Genomic DNA, 19,587 nt, shown 5'->3' with positions numbered 1-19,587 from the left:
ATTTCTGTGAAACAGTTATTGTGTTTTGCTCTCAATGAGATATGATTATGTTACAAAGGTTTCTGTAATCTAAAATGATGCAGTTGTATGCTACACCTCCTTCCAGTCACCAGTAGTAAAAATAAGTCCATAAGATAACAGATAACTTGTTCTTGAACCATCATAAATTGATACTGCTGAAAATATGATTCTAAAGTCATGGGAAAAACATCACTTTCATTGGAATTATCACTAAGCATGAAAAGGTATATGTAGTCCATTTTTCCTAGTATTCTCCACATACATATCGTACAGAACAGAAGTACATTGCAAGTTGTGGTATTGCTGGTAACTGAAATTGTGAACTTTGTTGCCTATGACAGAAAGAAACTGTTTATTTAAATTTTGTATCAACTTCTAGCATGAACAGAATGTTGTAGAAATTTTTTCCCCCAAGTCCATCCCTGTTCTGATATTTTCAATTTAAAAGGGGGATGTTTTGTGTGTCATCTTTAAAGATGAAGAGATGTTCTTCTAAGTTTGCTCTCCTCTGTAACATGATTGGCAATCTGTCATCCAAATAATTAATGCCACTTTTTTTAATATCCCATTGTTATAATTGTTGTTACTTTTGAAAAATATATAAATTTTTATTTTTAGTTCGCCTTGGAAGTGTGCTGGCATACACACCACTAGACGACAAGAGTATTGCACTGTTAACAGCGTACATCAATGATTTTCTCAGGTAAAACATATTTTAATAAGCTTATTAATTGAAGTACTGTAGTATCATATTTTTCACGTGGTCTGTGTGGTGTTACCAAAGAAATGACAGTTAACAAAAATATTAATGAATAACTGTGATTCCTAGTAAATCATTTTGAAAAAATATAATGCATATGGTATTAAGAATGACAGTGAGTCACTGTTGTTTAGTTTCTTTGTTTTTAGCAATGCTTTCTTGTCACAATCAGCATTTGCCGATGGCATATGTCATATTAGAGACATTTACTAAATATTGTGTCAGTAGTTAAAGAACTGTACGTATATATAAAATATAAGCCAAAGGCACACTATAGTGACACCGTCATAAATGTCAATAGTTATAGTTGAAAGAAGTTCGTTGTTATGTAGTATGAATAACAAAAAAAGTCAGGAAGATGATCATAAACTGATAATTGAGTACTTTACTGTGTTCAGTAGGAGAGATGGTGCAACAGTTATCCTGAAAGAAAGGATATTACGGAGGCATGGCTTAGCCACAGCCTAGGGGATATTTCCAGAATGAGATTTTCACTCTGCGGTGGAGTGTGCGACCGCGACCCGGGGTCGAGGTCGGGACCTTTGCCATCACTGGGCATCCAACGCTTTTGGAGCACCTTATAGAGTCTATGCTTACCAACCTGGACAATGTGGACTCTAATCCTCGCTCGTACTTTCTTTTTATACTTCATAAGTATTTAATAAAACTGAAGATGGACTTTGTTTTGTGCAATAATTACTGGTTAACTGTAATGCATGTCATTACTTTCACTTTTCAAGTAGTTGATTACCTTAAATAATTATGTACACACGCAACTTCATGAATTCAGTCCAAGTTTCTTTTTCAGTGAATGTAAGGCAGAAAAAATCCCATGTGTCAAAGTGTTTTTATTTAGTGCACATTGTGTAGAGTGTTTAGATGTTTTATGGCATTTATTTCCCATGAAATGTCAGGACCAAGTTTAGAAAGAAACCATCTAAACAATAATATGAACTGAATGTGTTAGGATTATGAACTCTGCAACATAAGGAAACCGAATGACTCAACAATTTCATTGTTATCAGTCACTGTTTATTACCACAAGAAATTTTGAAGGTTTAACTCTCCAGCATCAAGTTGTAACTATGTGGATTAAAATGGCATGTATGAGTTGTGTAATGAGCTTGGAATAACCTATGGCACTGTCCCCAGTACACAGGAATATTTCCTCGACAATGATGCATCACATATAACACTGCACTTTGTCAGTGATGGTGTATGTGATGTGATGTATCATGGCAAGAAAAGGAGCCCTTGACTACCATAGAGATGACGCCACAGGTTATTCCAAAGTCATAGCACAACATATGCGCCATGCGTATAATTCCACCTGATGATACAGGTTTAACCCTTCAAAATGTCTTGTGACAGTAAACAAACACTAACTGGTAACAGTAAACTTGTTGTTTCATTTGATATTAGTAACAGTCGTGGTAAAGTCTAAACAAAAATGTTCGTGAAAATAAGGAAACCATAGACTGAGTAATCAGCTTTTGACAATTTTGCCATTCTGCTAGATTGTAATGGAGTTAATTTATTATTATTATTATTATTATTATTATTATTATTATTATTATTATTATTTCAAAAGTCAGAGTAATTTCATACGGGCTTGCTAACAATAAGTGTTGCTGCCAGTTTTATAATACTTGCTACCACATGTGATGCTCATTGACTTACAGTCTAAAAACTTTCACTTCTGTTGTTGAAAATTAAGTGCATGTCATCAGAATAGAGGGATATTTTCCTTGTGGTCTGTGTCTCTTATAGCGAGGAAGAAAAACAAACAAACTGTTGCAATTTAACATAGAATCAAACTTCTGTCCCTTGACAAAGAAAGCCTGCATTTTCACCATTCAGTTACAGTGATATCCAAAAACAATGTTGTTAAGGAGCTTGATAGTGTACAAATAGCTAATCACACACACACCCACACCCACACACCCTTTGTGTCCTTCAGAAAAGTTTTTCTCTCTTCACAGAAAATGTCTATAACACAGATAGGACCAGTTTTTCATAATATTTCAAGTAATTATTCCTCTTCCACATATATGAAAATAAATTGCATGTTTCATTACATTTGCACCAGTCTTCGACACTGGTTTTGATTCTCATTGCCACTTTTCGTGCTGTCTGGTATATTGATGTAAATAACAAAAGATGTTGGAGGTTTGTATCGTGGCAAAATAAAAGAAAATCTCAGATGAAACGTGCAGCTATTAGGGAGAGAGTCTTTGGTGATAAAATTAAACAAAATTATAAGACCCCTTGCTTTTCTCCTTAATTCACTTCATTTTCTTTAGCATTTGGAATTCTATTGAGAAATGTATCTATCTATCATTATGCTCATCCCAGTATCCTTGAGTTGTATGCAGCTAGTCAATGGTCGTGGATCAACAAGTGTCCTTGGAATCTTCCGCAGTGGCATGCTTCAACACAATGTTCTCGATTTACAAGCCATGTCATTTCCAATTTTTTTTTTAATAAATCAATACAGCCTCTCAGTGATTTTGTTTCCCAGTAATGTACACATCTGAAGGGGTTACAATAGTCATTAGGGTGGAAAGTGACTACATGTTCCCACGGAAAAGTTTCTTATTTAATTAGTCAAAATTCATTATGATGCTTAGACATCATCAACACTTTGAACCTTGATTTGCTGATTCAAACCCTTTTTACTCTTGGTGAAGCTTGATTTGGCACTTAGTTTCTCGATCATAAGTGAAAAACCAAGGTCCATCCCATGTAATCACTTTTTCCAGGAAAATAGGATCCTTTTCAGTGGTTTTCAAAGTGACAGTAGAAACAATGTCACGAGCTTCTTTTTCTTTACTTGTGAGAATTTTCAGCACAAGTTTTGCTTACACTTTTCTCGTGTTCAATTGATTACGTAAAATTTGCCTTACACGTTCTTCTCAATTCCAACAGTCTCAGCAATCAGTCGAATACTCAAGAACAGTCAGATCAAATCATATTACCTACTTTTTCAATATTTTTATCCATTTTTTATACTGAAGGGTGTCCGAGGTGTGTTTCATCTTCAACATCTTCTCGGCCATCTTACAAACCATTAAAAAAATTGCGGACATGACAAACAAGTCTTCGCCATACACTTATTTCAGTAAGAGATTTGTTTTCAGTAGCAGTTTTTCCAAGTTTCATGTGAAACTTCGCAACAATTTCTTGCTCTATTATTACACTTATCATTTTTCTGGCAAAACAAAACATCAGCTCTTAGCACAAATGATGACTATGGCCACACTGATTTGTCATTAGACACCAGAGATGTGACATTTGATTGAGAAGGCTTCATGCTTCACAGCTATTGGTCATTCATCTCTGGCACATCCATTCCTACTCTGTGACGAAACCAGTTAGTGACATCTTGTATATTAAGTGATCTAGACAGTTTTATTCACAAAAACAATTACAGGTAAAGTTTAATTATGCAGCTGATGTTTATGCAACACAGTGAATTTCTGTAAATATTTCTACACTTCTGAGAACCTTATGACATCTCCCTTACTTTATGAATCCATATGATTTATTTTATTAGGGGGAAGCAAATTATCATTTGTGGGGATTTCAATGTTGATTCCCTGAAAGAGTGTAATAGGAAGAATGACCTTTTAGTATTACTCAGTTCTTTCAATTTGAGCTCCGTCATTGATTTTCCTACTCGGATAACAAAGAACAGCAGTACATTGATAGATAACTTTTTTATAGACCAAGATAAGTTTAAGGACATAAATGCTTATCCTGTTGAGAATGGTCTTTCAGATCATAGTGCACAGCTTGTTACAGTACATGACATAGCTCCATGCAGTATAATAAATCAGACTTTCAAAGCAGTGCGTTCAATTAACAATATAAATATTGCAAACTTTAGGGAAAGCCTACAGCAGCTAGACTGGGATGAAGTGTATAAGGAACCCGATGCAAACTTGAAATATAACTTATTTCACAATACATTTTTAAGGGTATTTGAAAATTGTTTTCCCAAGAAAATAGTTAAACATAATTCCAAGAAAACATATAAAAAACCTTGGCTAACTAAAGGAATAAGAATATCTTGCAACCGCAAAAGAGAACTGTATCTAACAGCAAGATGGAGTACTGACCCCGAAATTGTTCAATATTATAAAAACTATTGTGCGGTACTAAGAAAAGTTATTAAAAAGTCCAGAAGCATGTGTATCATGTCTGAGATCAGTAACTCTGATAATAAAATTAAAGCAATTTGGAATATTATTGAAAGGGAAACAGGGCAACCAAGAGCACAGGAAGACTTTAGTGCAATAAAACTGAATGACAAGTGCACTAACAAACAATCAGAAATTGAAAATATTTTGAATAATCATTTTTTAAATGTTGTGGAGAAAATAGGATCTAGATCTTCACTAGAAGAGGCAAGGCTATTAATAGAAGAGGCCATACCTGCGCAGTTTGAAACAACTGTAATTCCACCAACCTCTCCCTCTGAAATCAGTAAAATAATAAACTCACTGAAAAGTAAAAGCTCTTACGGAATTGATGGCATTTCCAGCAAAGTACTTAAAGCTTGTTCCCCACAGATAAGTAGAATTCTCAGCCATGTATGTAATAGCTCTTTGGAGCAGGGTGTTTTCCCTGATAGACTGAAATATGCCATTGTAAAACCATTGCATAAAAAGGGGGATATGTCGGATGTCAACAACTACCGCCCAATCTCTCTTCTGACAGCTATATCAAAAATTTTTGAGAAAGTAATGTATTCAAGAGTAGCCTCCCATATTTGTAAAAATAAAGTACTAACAAAATGTCAGTTTGGTTTTCAGAAAGGCTTTTCAACAGAAAATGCTATATATGCTTTCACTGATCAAATATTAAATGCTCTGAATAACCGGACATCACCCATTGGTATTTTTTGTGATCTCTCAAAGGCCTTTGATTGTGTAAATCATGGAATTCTTTTAGATAAGCTAAATCATTATGGTTTGAGTGGGGCAGTGCACAAATGGTTTAATTCATACTTAACTGGAAGAATGCAGAAAGTTGAAATAAGTGGTTCGTGTAATGTTAAAACAGCTGATTCCTCAAACTGGGGTGCTATCAAGCACGGGGTCCCACAGGGTTCGGTCTTAGGTCCTTTACTGTTCTTGATATACATTAATGACTTACCATTCCACATTGATGAAGATGCAAAGTTAGTTCTTTTTGCTGATGATACAAGTATAGTAATAACATCCAAAAACCAAGAACTAAGTGATGTAATTGTAAATGATGTTTTTCACAAAATTATTAAGTGGTTCTCAGCAAACGGACTCTCTTTAAATTTTGATAAAACACAGTATATACAGTTCCGTACAGTAAATGGCACAACTCCAGTAATAAATATAGAATTTGAACAGAAGTCTGTAGCTAAGGTAGAATTTTCAAAATTTTTAGGTGTGTCCATTGATGAGAGGTTAAACTGGAAGCAACACATTGATGGTCTGCTGAAACGTCTGAGTTCAGCTACGTATGCTATTAGGGTTATTGCAAATTTTGGTGATAAGAATCTCAGTAAATTAGCTTACTATGCCTACTTTCATTCACTGCTTTCGTATGGCATCATATTCTGGGGTAATTCATCGTTGAGTAGAAAAGTATTCATTGCACAAAAACGTGTAATCAGAATAATTGCTGGAGCCCACCCACGGTCATCCTGCAGACATCTATTTAAGGATCTAGGGATCCTCACAGTAACCTCACAGTATATATATTCCCTTATGAAATTTGTTGATAATAATCCAACCCAATTCAAAAGTAATAGCAGTGTGCATACCTATAACACCAGGAGAAAGGATGATCTTCACTATGCAGGGTTAAATCTGACTTTGGCACAGAAAGGGGTAAATTATGCTGCCACAAAAGTCTTTGGGCACCTACCAAACAGCATCAAAAGCCTGACAGATAGCCAACTAACATTTAAAAATAAATTAAAAGAATTTCTAGATGACAACTCCTTCTACTCATTGGCTGAATTTTTAGATATAAACTAAGTAAAAAAAAAAACTTAATCATTAGTGTCATGCAATATTTTGTGTAATGTAATTTCTTGTACAGACATCTTTTATTAACCTGACACGTTCCACATCATTACGAAGTGTCGTATTCATGATCTATGGAACAAGTATTAATCTAATCTAATCTAATCTAATCTAATCTGGTGCGTTAATATAATTACTTATATATTTGCACATGCAGTGGACGTAAGTAAGGGCGATGCATAACAAAGTATTTTTATTGTACTTATCTTGTGATTTGCCTGAGTCGGGTAGCTGGTGATTTCTTCTAATTAAAACTCCAGTTCATACAATTTGCAGTGGTTTATTTGTTGATGATAACATTTTTCCAAAGTCATTGCAGAATACATCAAACTTCACATATAGTCTCTTTGACAATCCGACAGCTGACAGACTGACTTACTGACTGAAAAGACTTGACTACAAAGTGATCCCCTAGGCGAACTGATGCTGCATTGCTGCATTTGCTTATATTTATATTCCAAACAATGAATGTTCATTACTTCAATTAAAACACCATCGTGAAATTAATAGCTACAATTAAAAGTTACAAATATACAAAAGGTTGACAATCAGATTACTTACAGCATAAAATATTAGTTCATTACAGATGAGCTTTAGGTTAGAAATTGTACAATTTAAGATTGAAAATTAAATATGACTTTTTTACAGTAATGCGTTTCATTAATTTAATAAATACAAATCAATTATCGATCGGGAAATATTGGTAACATTTACGTAATATATACACAAGTTGTCTAACCTCTTTAATGGCTCATAACTTTGAAATATAAATCCAAATGTAAGTAATGGAATTAATTACATGTGCTAACAATGATCAGTTAATTATTTTAGTAATGGTATTAATTCTGGTTTACAAATTTGGGTTTGAAATTACGTATCACTTGAAATTATGTGAATTTAAATTTGGTTCTTGTTTTTTGATCGATTTACAATAACGTTTTCCAGACTGAGCTGTCAATATCTAATTGCAGTTAATTAACAAAAGTAATAACGATGCTAACATTTACAACTACTTCTAATCAAATGAGTTACATACTGATTATTATAGTTCTGAGTGAATGTTGATGGTTCATAGTGATTATTACATCTCATATTTACATATTATTTAATTATTCATAAATTTTGTTTAAATATCATTCATAGTATTATATAGTACAAGCTGCTATAGTGGCATGATTTTTATTCTTTGTGTAACAGAAAGTACCGGTACCTGGCTACAAATTCCGGGTATCGAATATCATAGTAATGCTGAGGGGGGGGGGGGGGGGGGGGGTGTTACAACCTCTTCCATAAATATTTCTCCGATTTACATGTTCATCAAGGTATAATGACTTTTGTGGTGTCAATAAAGTGTATTTGCAGGGTATGTAGTTTGCAGATGTTAATCTGTTCCTTACTTTTCCCATATGAGAAGGCTATTGCAATGTGTGTGTGGATTTTGTCATAAAAATATTAGATGCAATCTTCTCAAACAGGCAGATGACGTAACTTTATTGCAACTTGGGCCACAGTTTTTTACAGAATTGCCTCGGTTAATCAATATGGAATGGATAGTGAATTGCACATTTTTATTAATAATTTGTAGTGTAAACCACATACAATATCAAAAAGAGACAACAAAATTAATTAACAGATTTTGCTTGTTTCAGATTCTTACATAAAAATTACTCATCACTACAAGCTGTACAGGATTACCACATTGCAGCACCTGAGTATCACAGGAAAGCTGTGTGATTGCCTCTCATAAGTATTTTTTATTCTTTCTTGCGTGTTTATAAGTGTTAGCTTGTAGTTTGTCACAGTATTTAGAGTTTAAGACTGACTGTGCATTCTGCTAAGGCATTTTTTGTAAACACTGTATCCAAATAACAATCACATTGTATTTGGGGGTCTGTATTTCTCATGGTTTAATAAGTTGACTGCCAAAAAACAGTTTGAGACCTTATATGTGTTAAAATAGTGGAACCAGTTGTATTGATACCACCACATTGCACAAGGATGTATCTGAACATCCAGTAGAATAAGAAAATTCCAATATTTGTTTAATAGAGATTTACAATGATCTGAATTCTCATTAATATATTTGCCATTTCACTAATCTGATTGCAGTTGTATTGTACACTCACATGCATATTTGTGGATGCTTCATTATTCATTGTGTTTCTGTTGGGTATGTTTTATGAGAACATATTCAATTGGTCTTTTGATTGTGTATATGTATTCTGATTGCAAAATGTACATGTTACAGCAGAGAAATTAACTCCTTTTGCAGTTGCTGTTTAGAAGTTTCAAATATATATATATATATTGTCTGTGCTTACTTTCCACTAAAAATCGGTTTGAGACTTGTTTCTTTCTGGCTTTCATTATTTTGCAATAAAAGATGGACTTACAGAAAGGAAGGACTTTCTGGTGGAAAAAGTTGTGTGTTTTATTCCAAAAGTAAGTTACTAGTTAAAATAAAACCTTACTTTCTTCCTGTCATATAAATTTTTAATATAAACAGTTTCGTTCTGCCTTGTTTTCAGATAGATATGATTTTTAGTCACATTTGTCAGGGATTGTAAGCTAAAATGATTAAATTTTTATACATCCCAAAGTCTGATTGAGCATAAGAAATTCACATTTTTATGAATTTGTGGTTCATAGTGGAATAGTCAGTCAAAAATGATAGGCCACTGTTACAAATTCTGATATTTACACAAGATAGAATCATTTGTAAATTATGTACTCATTCACTATGTCTAGCTCAGAATCAGTAATATTCATAAACCTTCAGACAGTGTACATGCTTGTGATTTTGCCAGCTTTTGAAAGCCATATGGTGGTGCAGTAAAAACCTCAGTGCCATTATTCTTGAATTTTCATGTTATTTTGTAATGTTTGAGAATTCTACAAAATGTGCCAGTTCAGTCTGTATCAAATATCTAAGCATTTGCTATATCTCCTGGCCATTTTAAATTAATGGCTACGCTAGATGGAGAACAATCACATGGGCCATTTCATAAGTTACTTATGTTGTATGAAGGAGGTGGCACACACCCCAGCCCTATCTGTAGCAATCGGTTCTCAGGGTATAGCTAATGTACTGTGCTCTCTAACCCCTGTCTATAAGGCTAAAGAAAATTAGAACAAATAGGATACAATATCTGCTCTTTCAGAAATTTCATGTGCCACATATTATAGGAAATTCTGGAGTGGTTGTAGAAAATATTTGTATCCTGAGGCTTGCTTTCCTCAGATGTTCTGATTAGTGAGGTTATGTATGAGACTTTAAACTGAGAAAACAGATCAGATTTTCAGAGCATCTAACTTTGCTTATAGATTTTGGACGCAGGACATTGTATTAATTCTCTTTTCGAAAAATGTAAACTCTCGATTGAAATGTTTAGTGTTATTTGCTTTCTTGTAATGATTTGGCACTCATTTTGTGATCAACTTCTCTTCTTGTATGTGACAACTGTTCACTTGTATCTTTGTCGATGTGTGTAACAAATTTTTCCCCCTCTTCCTTTCTGCACATGAATGTGATAGTACAGCTACTCCATATGGGAATACAGTTGACCTTGTTGAGTAATGCACAGATAAATTGTTTCGACACAGTCTAAATACTGAACATTATTATTATTATTATTATTATTATTATTATTATTATTCAGAAAGTGACCATATTTTAGTGAGATGACAGACACGAGTTACCTGAAATATACTTAGCTATTAGATTTTCTTAATCCCTTATGTTAGTTACAAATTTGACTCAGAAGCTCACAAACACTATAAAATGTAAATTTGATACATTTACTCTCTCTCTCTCGCTCTCAGCACAGTTGTCTTACAGCAAGTCTAAATGTTATGTATACACCTTTACTTGCATAAATATTGAAACAGGTGGTAGTGCAAAAGATAACAGGTGGTAGTGCAAAAGATAGAGAAGGAAAGACACATAAAACTTCAAAACTGTTTCAACCGTCATCTTCATTTCGTGACTTGTCAAATACAGATGATTAGATGTCTATTTGAAGGAATCATTGATCTGCTTGGTGTATAATTGGAACTCACCACACAAGCTGAGTATGTGGCCTGTTCCTGTAGGCATTTGTGGCCAATAAAAATCCACTAAAGGTGGATTGCTTTCAACACCTTTAACTTGTTAACTGCTGTGAGGCTTCCAGCAGACACAGCAGAGGTTCATACCTGATGCCGAGTGCCCACTGGTGGCCACACGCTACTCTCTGTTTAGTGCAGTATATGTTTAGGTGGAGCGTAAAGTTGCAAACAACAGTGTTCAAAAATTTGAACGATATCTTGTACCAGATTTTCTGTACACTCGTGTGAACTCAATTAAGAAGTACAAATTAATGCACTATATACTGTAAACAAAGTGTAGCGTGTGGCCACTGGGAGCACACACCACCAGGTGTGAACCTCCACTGTGTTCTCAGGTCACCTCACAACAGCCAACGTGTAATACGTGACAACTCTCTTAACTTACCTGTTGAAACTGTAAACTATGTCCTTCATTTTAAGTATTGGTGGATCAAAAAGGGAAAATGCTCACACAGTGACTTCCTTAACGATAATTTAAAGCCAGCGTCGAATACATTCCGCCCACGCCTCAAAATGCCTTAGCATAAGCTGTAGCAGATGTAGCCTTTGTAATGCTGGAGGAGGAGCATAAAATATCAATCATCTGTAATCAATTAATACTGCACGATAGGGTGAACTGCAATTTCAAGAATTGCTGTAGCAGACATTTTAATATTTAAAACTGATTCTTAGGGACGCCATTCTTTTTCCCACTTCTGTCTGGCGTTGTATCTTTTCAGAATACCTGGAAAATTATGTAGAAAGAAACAGCAAATATGAAGATATCAATTTATGGTTAAGGATATAGTCAAGGGCTGAGTAATACCTCCTCCACTTAACACTGAAAGGAACTATCTTCCTAGCTTCTAGAACCAAAGTATGATGTCAGTTGACAGTGTACTCCAGCAATTTTTCTATATATTTAATGTTGGCAGCACTAACATAATTACTAAGCAGTGTTCAGTCGTTCCCTGGTTTTAGGAGAGGGAACATGATTACTTCACTCCACAAGTGGTGAAAATATACAATCAGCAAAATTTCATTAAAAAATGCGAAGAGGATTCTTCTGCATTACTTTACAAGAAGTTGTATTTTATTTAGTCATATCCAGGAACAATTTTGCTAGCCTCAAACAATGTTGACTCTGTCTCCCACTGGGTGAAAGGACTGTTGAAATGGCAATCCAAGTTGTCCTCCATTAACACACGGTGGCTGCACAAACTAGTTTATGTGGTGCAGGATGAAAAGAAACATCCTGCCCTTGTCTTCAAATATTGTTAGACAATATTCCTGTTTCACAACAACAGTTACTGGTTACCTGCTATGTCAGCCAGAATTGTCCCTCATGGCATCCAGTACTTATCATGGAGTAATGATTCATTACATACAGAATCACCTACCATGAAGTCTCTGTTCTCTCTGTTGTTCTCTACACTTTTGCTCTCGTGTTCTGAAAGACTGTGAGATTTGGTTGGCATTTGTACCATACTAAGTCTCATGTCTGCACCTAATTGCAAACTAGCACTTGTCATTCTACCACAAGCTGGTCCTGGCATTAGTAATGGATGTTTGAGAAGCACGATGAATCACAGTTTTAAGGGGACCACACCCTGCCTGTCTAACCCATGTTAATTTAGACAAGTATTTGACCCATTTCTGAAAAAAACTATTTGATGCAGGACCTCGATATTTTTATATCTGACATGATGCTAATAGTGTCAACTGTACTGAAATCTACTTTATCCATTTCATAGTTTTTAAGAAATACTTTTTTTAATTTATTAACAAGAAATATTAAGTTTTTTCTGCAGAAAATATTTTTTAGTGAACTTCCCTATGGGGTAATAGTAATGAATGTAGTACCAGAGGCGACTTTTTATGTTATGCAGAGTCTCTGAAAATTTCATTCATTTATCTATGATAGTTACTGATATAGTCGCGCATTTGTACTGAAAATTTTAGTTTGCAGGAAATTGACTTTAAAGAAAAAACTTTTGAAATTTGTTACTTAAAGTTAATTAAAACTGTCGTGCTGCATATGATGGCCCTTCTTTGGCCTCTAGCAGTTCTTCCAGCTTCTTTTTCACCTTCCTGGATGTTTGTCTTCCTTTCTTGGCCATATTAGATGCAGACCTGTCTGCATCGGCTATCCTCATTTTATTGCAATCTTGCAGCCCAGTGATCATATTTTCACCAGGATTAATTCCCAGCTTTTTCAGTACCCAATACTTTCCAGTATTACCACAATTGAATGTAATAACAGCATCATGAACTCCTAGTTTCATTATATGCATGCCTACAAATACAGTTTTAGGAAGGCGGCTCTAAATTATGCTGTTGAAACATTCATTTGGGTTCTGTGTCTGCCCTTTCAGATATTTCCTTAGAAGGTCAGGATGAGCCAAGTCTCTGAAAATAGGTTTAACTGCTGTAATATCAGCAGCAAGAAGAGAATGCTGCTGAGAATAAGATTCTCCAGTTGCCTGAGCCCTATTGTATTTGAAGCACGAATTTTCTCCTGATGGACATAATCCATGACATGGCTTAACATCAGTAGAGGACTTATGGAAGAATACGGCCCAAACATCTCTCTTCATTGCCTCCAGAATTTCTTTATTTCTCCTAATTGCCTGCCCATAGTAAACCTGCAAGTTTTCTATTTCAGTTTTAGTTAACTGACCCTGTGCGGTTAACAATTTTCCATCTTCTAATTTTTTTCCTCTCATATCAACAGTTAGTTTTCTCAGCCTTGTTACCAAACGTTTCTGAACATGGCCTACACATTCTATTTTGCTAATAATGACATCTCCATATGGCTTAGAGTTCACCGCATTGTTGTACGCCTTACTGTCATCGTCGCCTAAATATTTGGTGTGCTGTACGCCTCTTGTTTCTACGGATTGATGAAATATTTGTTGTACTTCCATACCACCACGTGTTCCTCTAAAATTAGCCACACAGTTGTGTTCTTTATGTTCATTTACTTTACAACATTTGCAATATTTAGACATTATCTCCACATCCTACACTTTACCTGTGTCTACACTCATAGCAGTCACTACTCCATTCAGAGAAGTATGTCCTCTTTTCTGCCAACTTCCATCAAGTGCAACTGCAGTATCCGAACATCCATCATTTTCTTCCACTACTTTCCTAGCAGCCAGTTTCATGCTTTCCTCACTGACCTCACATACAGCTTTCTCTAATATTGCAGTCAGTTTTACAAAGTTATTTGATGGTTGATGTAAGTTCATCACTGAACAAAATGTTCTCTGTGCAGTCATGCCCTTGCCAATGGATTGTAAGGCATAAACTAATCTAGTATTGATTTCATAAGGGCCACTTGCATCTGGTTTTGAAGAACTCATAAATGAAATGAGAAGAAGAAAAATACATGCAGCAATAAAATAAAAACAATATGGGATATAGTTAAGTCGGAGACAGGTAGGACCAGAAATGAGGAGGAACAAATAGCTCTAAAAATAAATGAAACCCTGGTAACAAACGCATGTTGTGTTGCAAACCATTTAAACAAGTATTTTGTCTCTGTTACTGATAGCATGGGGTTGTCAGGTTCAGTAAATATTGCAATGGAATATCTGAGACCAGTGCACACAAGCAATCTCAGTAAAATGGAATTGACACTTGCACCCAAAGAAATAGAATCCATCATAATGTCCTTGAAATCAAAGCATTCTAATGGTTAAAATATATTAAAAACAAAGATTCCAAGACTTACCAAGCGGGAAAGCGCCGGTAGATAGGCACAATAAATAAAACACACAAACACACACAGAATTTCTAGCTTTCGCAACCGACGGTTGCTTCTTCAGGAAAGAGGGAAGGAGAGGGAAAGACGAAAGGATGTGGGTTTTAAGGGAGAGGGTAAGGAGTCATTCCAATCCCGGGAGCAGAAAGACTTATCTTAGGGGGAAAAAAGGACAGGTGTACACTCGCGCACACACACACATATTCATCCGCAAATACACAGACACAAGCATAATGTCTGCTTGTGTCTGTGTATGTGCTGAAGTTATACAAAAGGGGACAAAGAAATGCCATCACATTACCGACCGATCTCACTTTTGCCAGATTTTTCAAAAATCTTTGAAAAGGTTATGTTCAAGTGTCTACTTAAGCACCTTAGTGAAAATAACATACTGCAAAGTCACTGTTTGGGTTTCTTAAGGGTTCTGATATTGAGAAAGCTATTTACACTTACAGCGAAAATGTCTTTAATTCATTGGACAACAAATGAGAGGCAGCTGGCATATTCTGTGACCCATCAAAGGCATTTGACTGTGTGAAGCACAACATTCTTTTAAGTAAATTAAAATATTATGGGATCACTGGTAGTGCTGCAAAGTGGTTTCAGTCATACCATACTAAAAGAAAATAAAAGGTGTCATTACGTAACACTTCAGCAGTAGGCAATCAGACATCATCTGACTGGGAAGAAATTACATGTGGTCTTCACCAAGGTTCCATACTAGGCCAACTACTGTTTCTTGTGTATATTAATGACCTGTCATCTGTTCCATTACCAGATGCCAAGTTTGTATTATTTGCAGATGATACAAACATTGCAGTAAATAGTAAATCAAATATAAATTTAGAAAGGGCAGCTAATCAAATTTTTACTGACATTAATAAGTGGTTCATAGCCAATTCACTGTCATTAAACTGTGAAAAGACCCGCTATGTGCAGTTCAGAACTTCCAAGAGATTTCCTACTGGTGTGTGTGTATAAAATATGACGACACGGAAATAGGAGAAGTTGAGAGTGTAAAATTCTTGGGATTACAACTTGATGATAAATTCAGTTGGGAGCAACATACTAATGAACTGCTGAAGCGCCTAAACAAGTCTGTGTTTGCAATGCGAATGATCTCAGACATAGGAGATACAAAATAAAAAAACTGGCATATTTTGCTTATTTTCACTCCATTATGTCATATGGTATCATATTTTGGGGTAACTCCACAAACAGAGAAAAAATTTTTAGAGTACAGAAGTGTATAATAAGAGTTGTGAATAGTGTAAATCCAATAACATCATGTTGAAACCTATTCAAAGAATTGGGCATATTAACCACAGTTTCTCAGTATATTTATTCCTTAATGAAGTTTGTTATAAATAATATTTCTCTTTCCAACTAACTTACGAATAAGAACAATATACACAATGATTTAAAATCATTACTCTTGCCCAGAATGAAGTCCAGTATTCGGCAATGCATATTTTCAATAAGTTACCAGCAACCATTAAGAGTTTTGTTTCAGACAAGCACAATTTAAACATAATTTAAAAGAATTTTTGGTGGCCAACTCCTTCTATTCCATCAATGAGTTTCTCAGCAAGTGCAGTAAACCATTTTAATGAAAATTTATTATACTTTAATTTTTGGCAATACTTCGTTGCAACAGCCAAGTAACTACCTACTGTGTGAATGATGGATGTATGGAAAGCAGATGTAAGTCTGTAAATAGTGGAAGTTTAATTTTAAAATTTGTACATAATCTGACTGTTCTTAACTGAGGATAATTGAAATGAATAATTTACCTTAATTTTTGACAATACTTGGTTGAAATAGCTAAGAAACTAGCAAATGTCTGAATGTTGGATTTAATAAAAGCAGATGTAATTATTAAATCTGTAAATATTAGAAGTTTAAATTTAATTCATGTACATAATTTTACTGTTTATTGACTTAGGATCATTAGAATTAATGAAACTCAGGTTTTTCTAATTACATTTTTGTAATGTGTTTTTCTGACATGTTCCACACCCAGGAGGATTCTCCCTTTTATGGGTCTATGGAATGAATAATTAACATTTAGTGCAAATTAAATCCAAAGGAATTGCTAGGCCTTTTCTCCCACTGGCACTCTCACAAATTTTCACACACTGTGACTCACCGCACTGTCTACATTGTACAAATTTAGAAATTACATCTGATAATATTTTCATATTTACAATAATGTTATTGCACCCCTTGTCACTTGCAGCAAATTTGTTGTAACTGTCTTGAAATGGTGAGAGCTTCTTTGATGATGCACTTGTTGAAGAATTACAATTAGAAACATCATTGTCAGGGGACATAACCTCTTTTACAGAAAGCTTTCTAAACTTGTTTCCTCTAAATTGTCGTTTCTTGAAAATGTCTTTGCATTTCGTCATCTTCAATAAACACAACAAAACACATGTAAACGAGCACTGCAAACGTAAGTATAACAACTACTTGCAATCACACTTGAACAAAACTAACCGCATGTTTGAAGGCATGTTGTTTACAAACAGCAGAAACAAAAGAATACGAACCGTTGCTTCCAAGGGTAGCCAACGCACTCGGGAGGGGGAAAAAAAAAAAGAATTCGTAACGTGCAATGTAGGGGATATAAAGATCTAAAATATATGCAGAAAAGTGGGTGTGGCTCATAAACACATAAAATTCTCTTAAAATGCTAAAAAAAAATTTTTTTAGCAAAATCCTTTTCAGAGTACTTAAATAAAACCTTAATCTATCGAAATATGATGAAAACCGAAAATCGATTTTTTTCTACCTGAACGACGGTGTGGTCCCCTTAATGTGATCCAATCAATCTTGGATAATACATAAAGAATAGGCAGTTGTCTGTTCAGAGACCTCCTGAGCATCAGTCAAGCAAGATTTGTAACAGAGTCTTGCAATACTGTAGTGCATGCTGTGAAAAGATATTTAGGAGACAACTCATATGATACGAGCCCCTCAGCAGCTGAACCGTGGGGCAGCTGAATGTAGGCCACCAAAGCACACTACATGCAGTAAAATGACATACAAACAAGGCAAGCTTGTAAAATTAGATTGGTGATAGCCTCAGTCTCAAGAGATTCGTGAGTGACACATAAAGTGAGCAGATTGTTCTCCTAGATTAGGGCCAGCCATGGCATGCCAAATTGCACAGGTGGGCTGAGGCTCCGCCCATCTCATCTTTGTCAGCGCTTCTTGGAAGTACTCAGTATAGCACAACGTATAATTTAGTATTGCGGTGTGGCATTTTTTGGTTGGCACAACTCTCTTTAGCTCAGCAGAATCATAGTGTTTATCCTTCACTATTTGTTTGTGCTAGGGAGGACGTTCAGAGGTTCAGCGGCTGTTTGCACAAAAAGAGGCAGCCTAGGCATTTATCATTATGAGCCTTTAAAATTGCGGAAATGTGAGATGAGAGGGGTGAGAATTCTCAATATCTGTTATGCAGTAGCCTAATGAATGAGCTCTGCAAATTTGCATGAAACAAAATTAAAATACCCTCCAGAAGGAATTTAGAGATTAGTTGATAGAGAAAGAGGCAAAGTACAATAGTTAAGTCGAGGATAATGCTGGGAATGATGTTTCTCTTTAAAACCCATTATTGTTGAGTTTATGTAGGAAAAGGGAGTGCAGGAATAAAAATTAGAATGTCCAGAATGGATTGCAGACCTTGCATTTTAAGAGGACTTGACTGCACACTGCCCACAGAAGACATTGCAAGATGTGAAACAATTTATTTCTAATTTTACAGCGATGCATTTAAAAATAAAATCACACTGTAGAAGGGACAAATGTTGACAAACACCATTTGGTTCCCTAAGCTCACTGACATTATAGAAAACACAAGATTTGAAGAATTTATTGTGGCCTTAAAAGAATTTCCTTACATCTGTTTTTGAGACTGTTTGCCATATCAGTTGAAACCACACCTGTGTATGTGCAGGTGTAATTGATTGATCACCACTGTAATTCCTATTTTAAAGACAAATCCTTTTATGTTAAAACTGTCCACATTATCTACATTGTTTTCATCAGGTAGTGTGTCCATGCCTCGTGATGAGATAGCAGAAGTGGTACAGTAATCAACATGTATGTGAGAAAAACCTTTTTTTTCAAATATGAAACTAAATAACCTGAGTGCGAAAATCTAAAAAGTTGTCCACATCTATCCGTATGCCGAATTTTTGTGCTAGATAATATAATTTTTATGTTTGCAGCATGCTGAAAAAAAATTAAAATACTTACAATTTGTCTTGTTTGTGATCTATGCTCACTCTAACAGCATGCCATGGTGGTGGGAGAAGTGTGCACCCAGGCTGAGCATTATGACACTCATACCAGGTAATGACTTGCGAGCCAAATACTTGGCCACTCCTGCTTAAGATAGAATGTGCACTACTACAAAACTGTTTCGATACTTATTACTAAAGAGACAGATAAATTCTATGTCATTCATATACAGAGCCAGTCCACATTTTCCTCCTGCCTCCGTCACTAAGGAGGCTGTATTCTGTTTTAAGCTGGGATGTCTATGTTTAAAATGTCTCCTGATAACACTGGATATCTCAAAGCACTGGGAGATTTTTTGATGCAATTAGTCAACAACAGAGAAGTTCCATGAGTAGTTCTGGAAATAAAAGTGAGCAGTTACCCCAAATGTTGCTTGTTAATGCCTGATTCACATGAACAGACACCCACCTCATTTGTGTAGGCACATCGTGAGGATGAGGTTTCTTAAAAAATTATTTATTATATAGGTATGTACCAACTTCACAATTCATTCTGTTAAGATAAACTTCCCAACATTCTACTGGCATAACAGCAGTTGTTGAAGCATACTACAGGACTTGAAGCATTGA

At 35.2% G+C, this 19,587-nt stretch overlaps 1 protein-coding gene across 1 annotated transcript in view; it reads left to right on the top strand.

Moving 5' to 3' along the window:
• Positions 1-8,837, top strand: part of LOC126365935 (mortality factor 4-like protein 1) — a 121,688-nt gene extending 112,851 nt beyond the window's left edge. The window contains exons 9-10 of the mRNA XM_050008706.1: positions 640-724; positions 8,502-8,837. Of these exons, the coding sequence (XP_049864663.1) occupies positions 640-724; positions 8,502-8,586 (170 nt within the window). The 3' untranslated portion in view covers positions 8,587-8,837. The remainder of the gene's footprint in view (positions 1-639; positions 725-8,501) is intronic.
• Positions 8,838-19,587: the final 10,750 nt, after the last annotated feature.

This window comes from Schistocerca gregaria, chromosome 4 (assembly GCF_023897955.1).
Source record: "Schistocerca gregaria isolate iqSchGreg1 chromosome 4, iqSchGreg1.2, whole genome shotgun sequence".
Taxonomy (NCBI): Eukaryota; Metazoa; Arthropoda; class Insecta; order Orthoptera; family Acrididae; genus Schistocerca; species Schistocerca gregaria.
The sequence above is the reverse complement of the archived record's forward strand: the minus strand, read 5'-3'. Positions and strand labels throughout refer to the sequence as shown.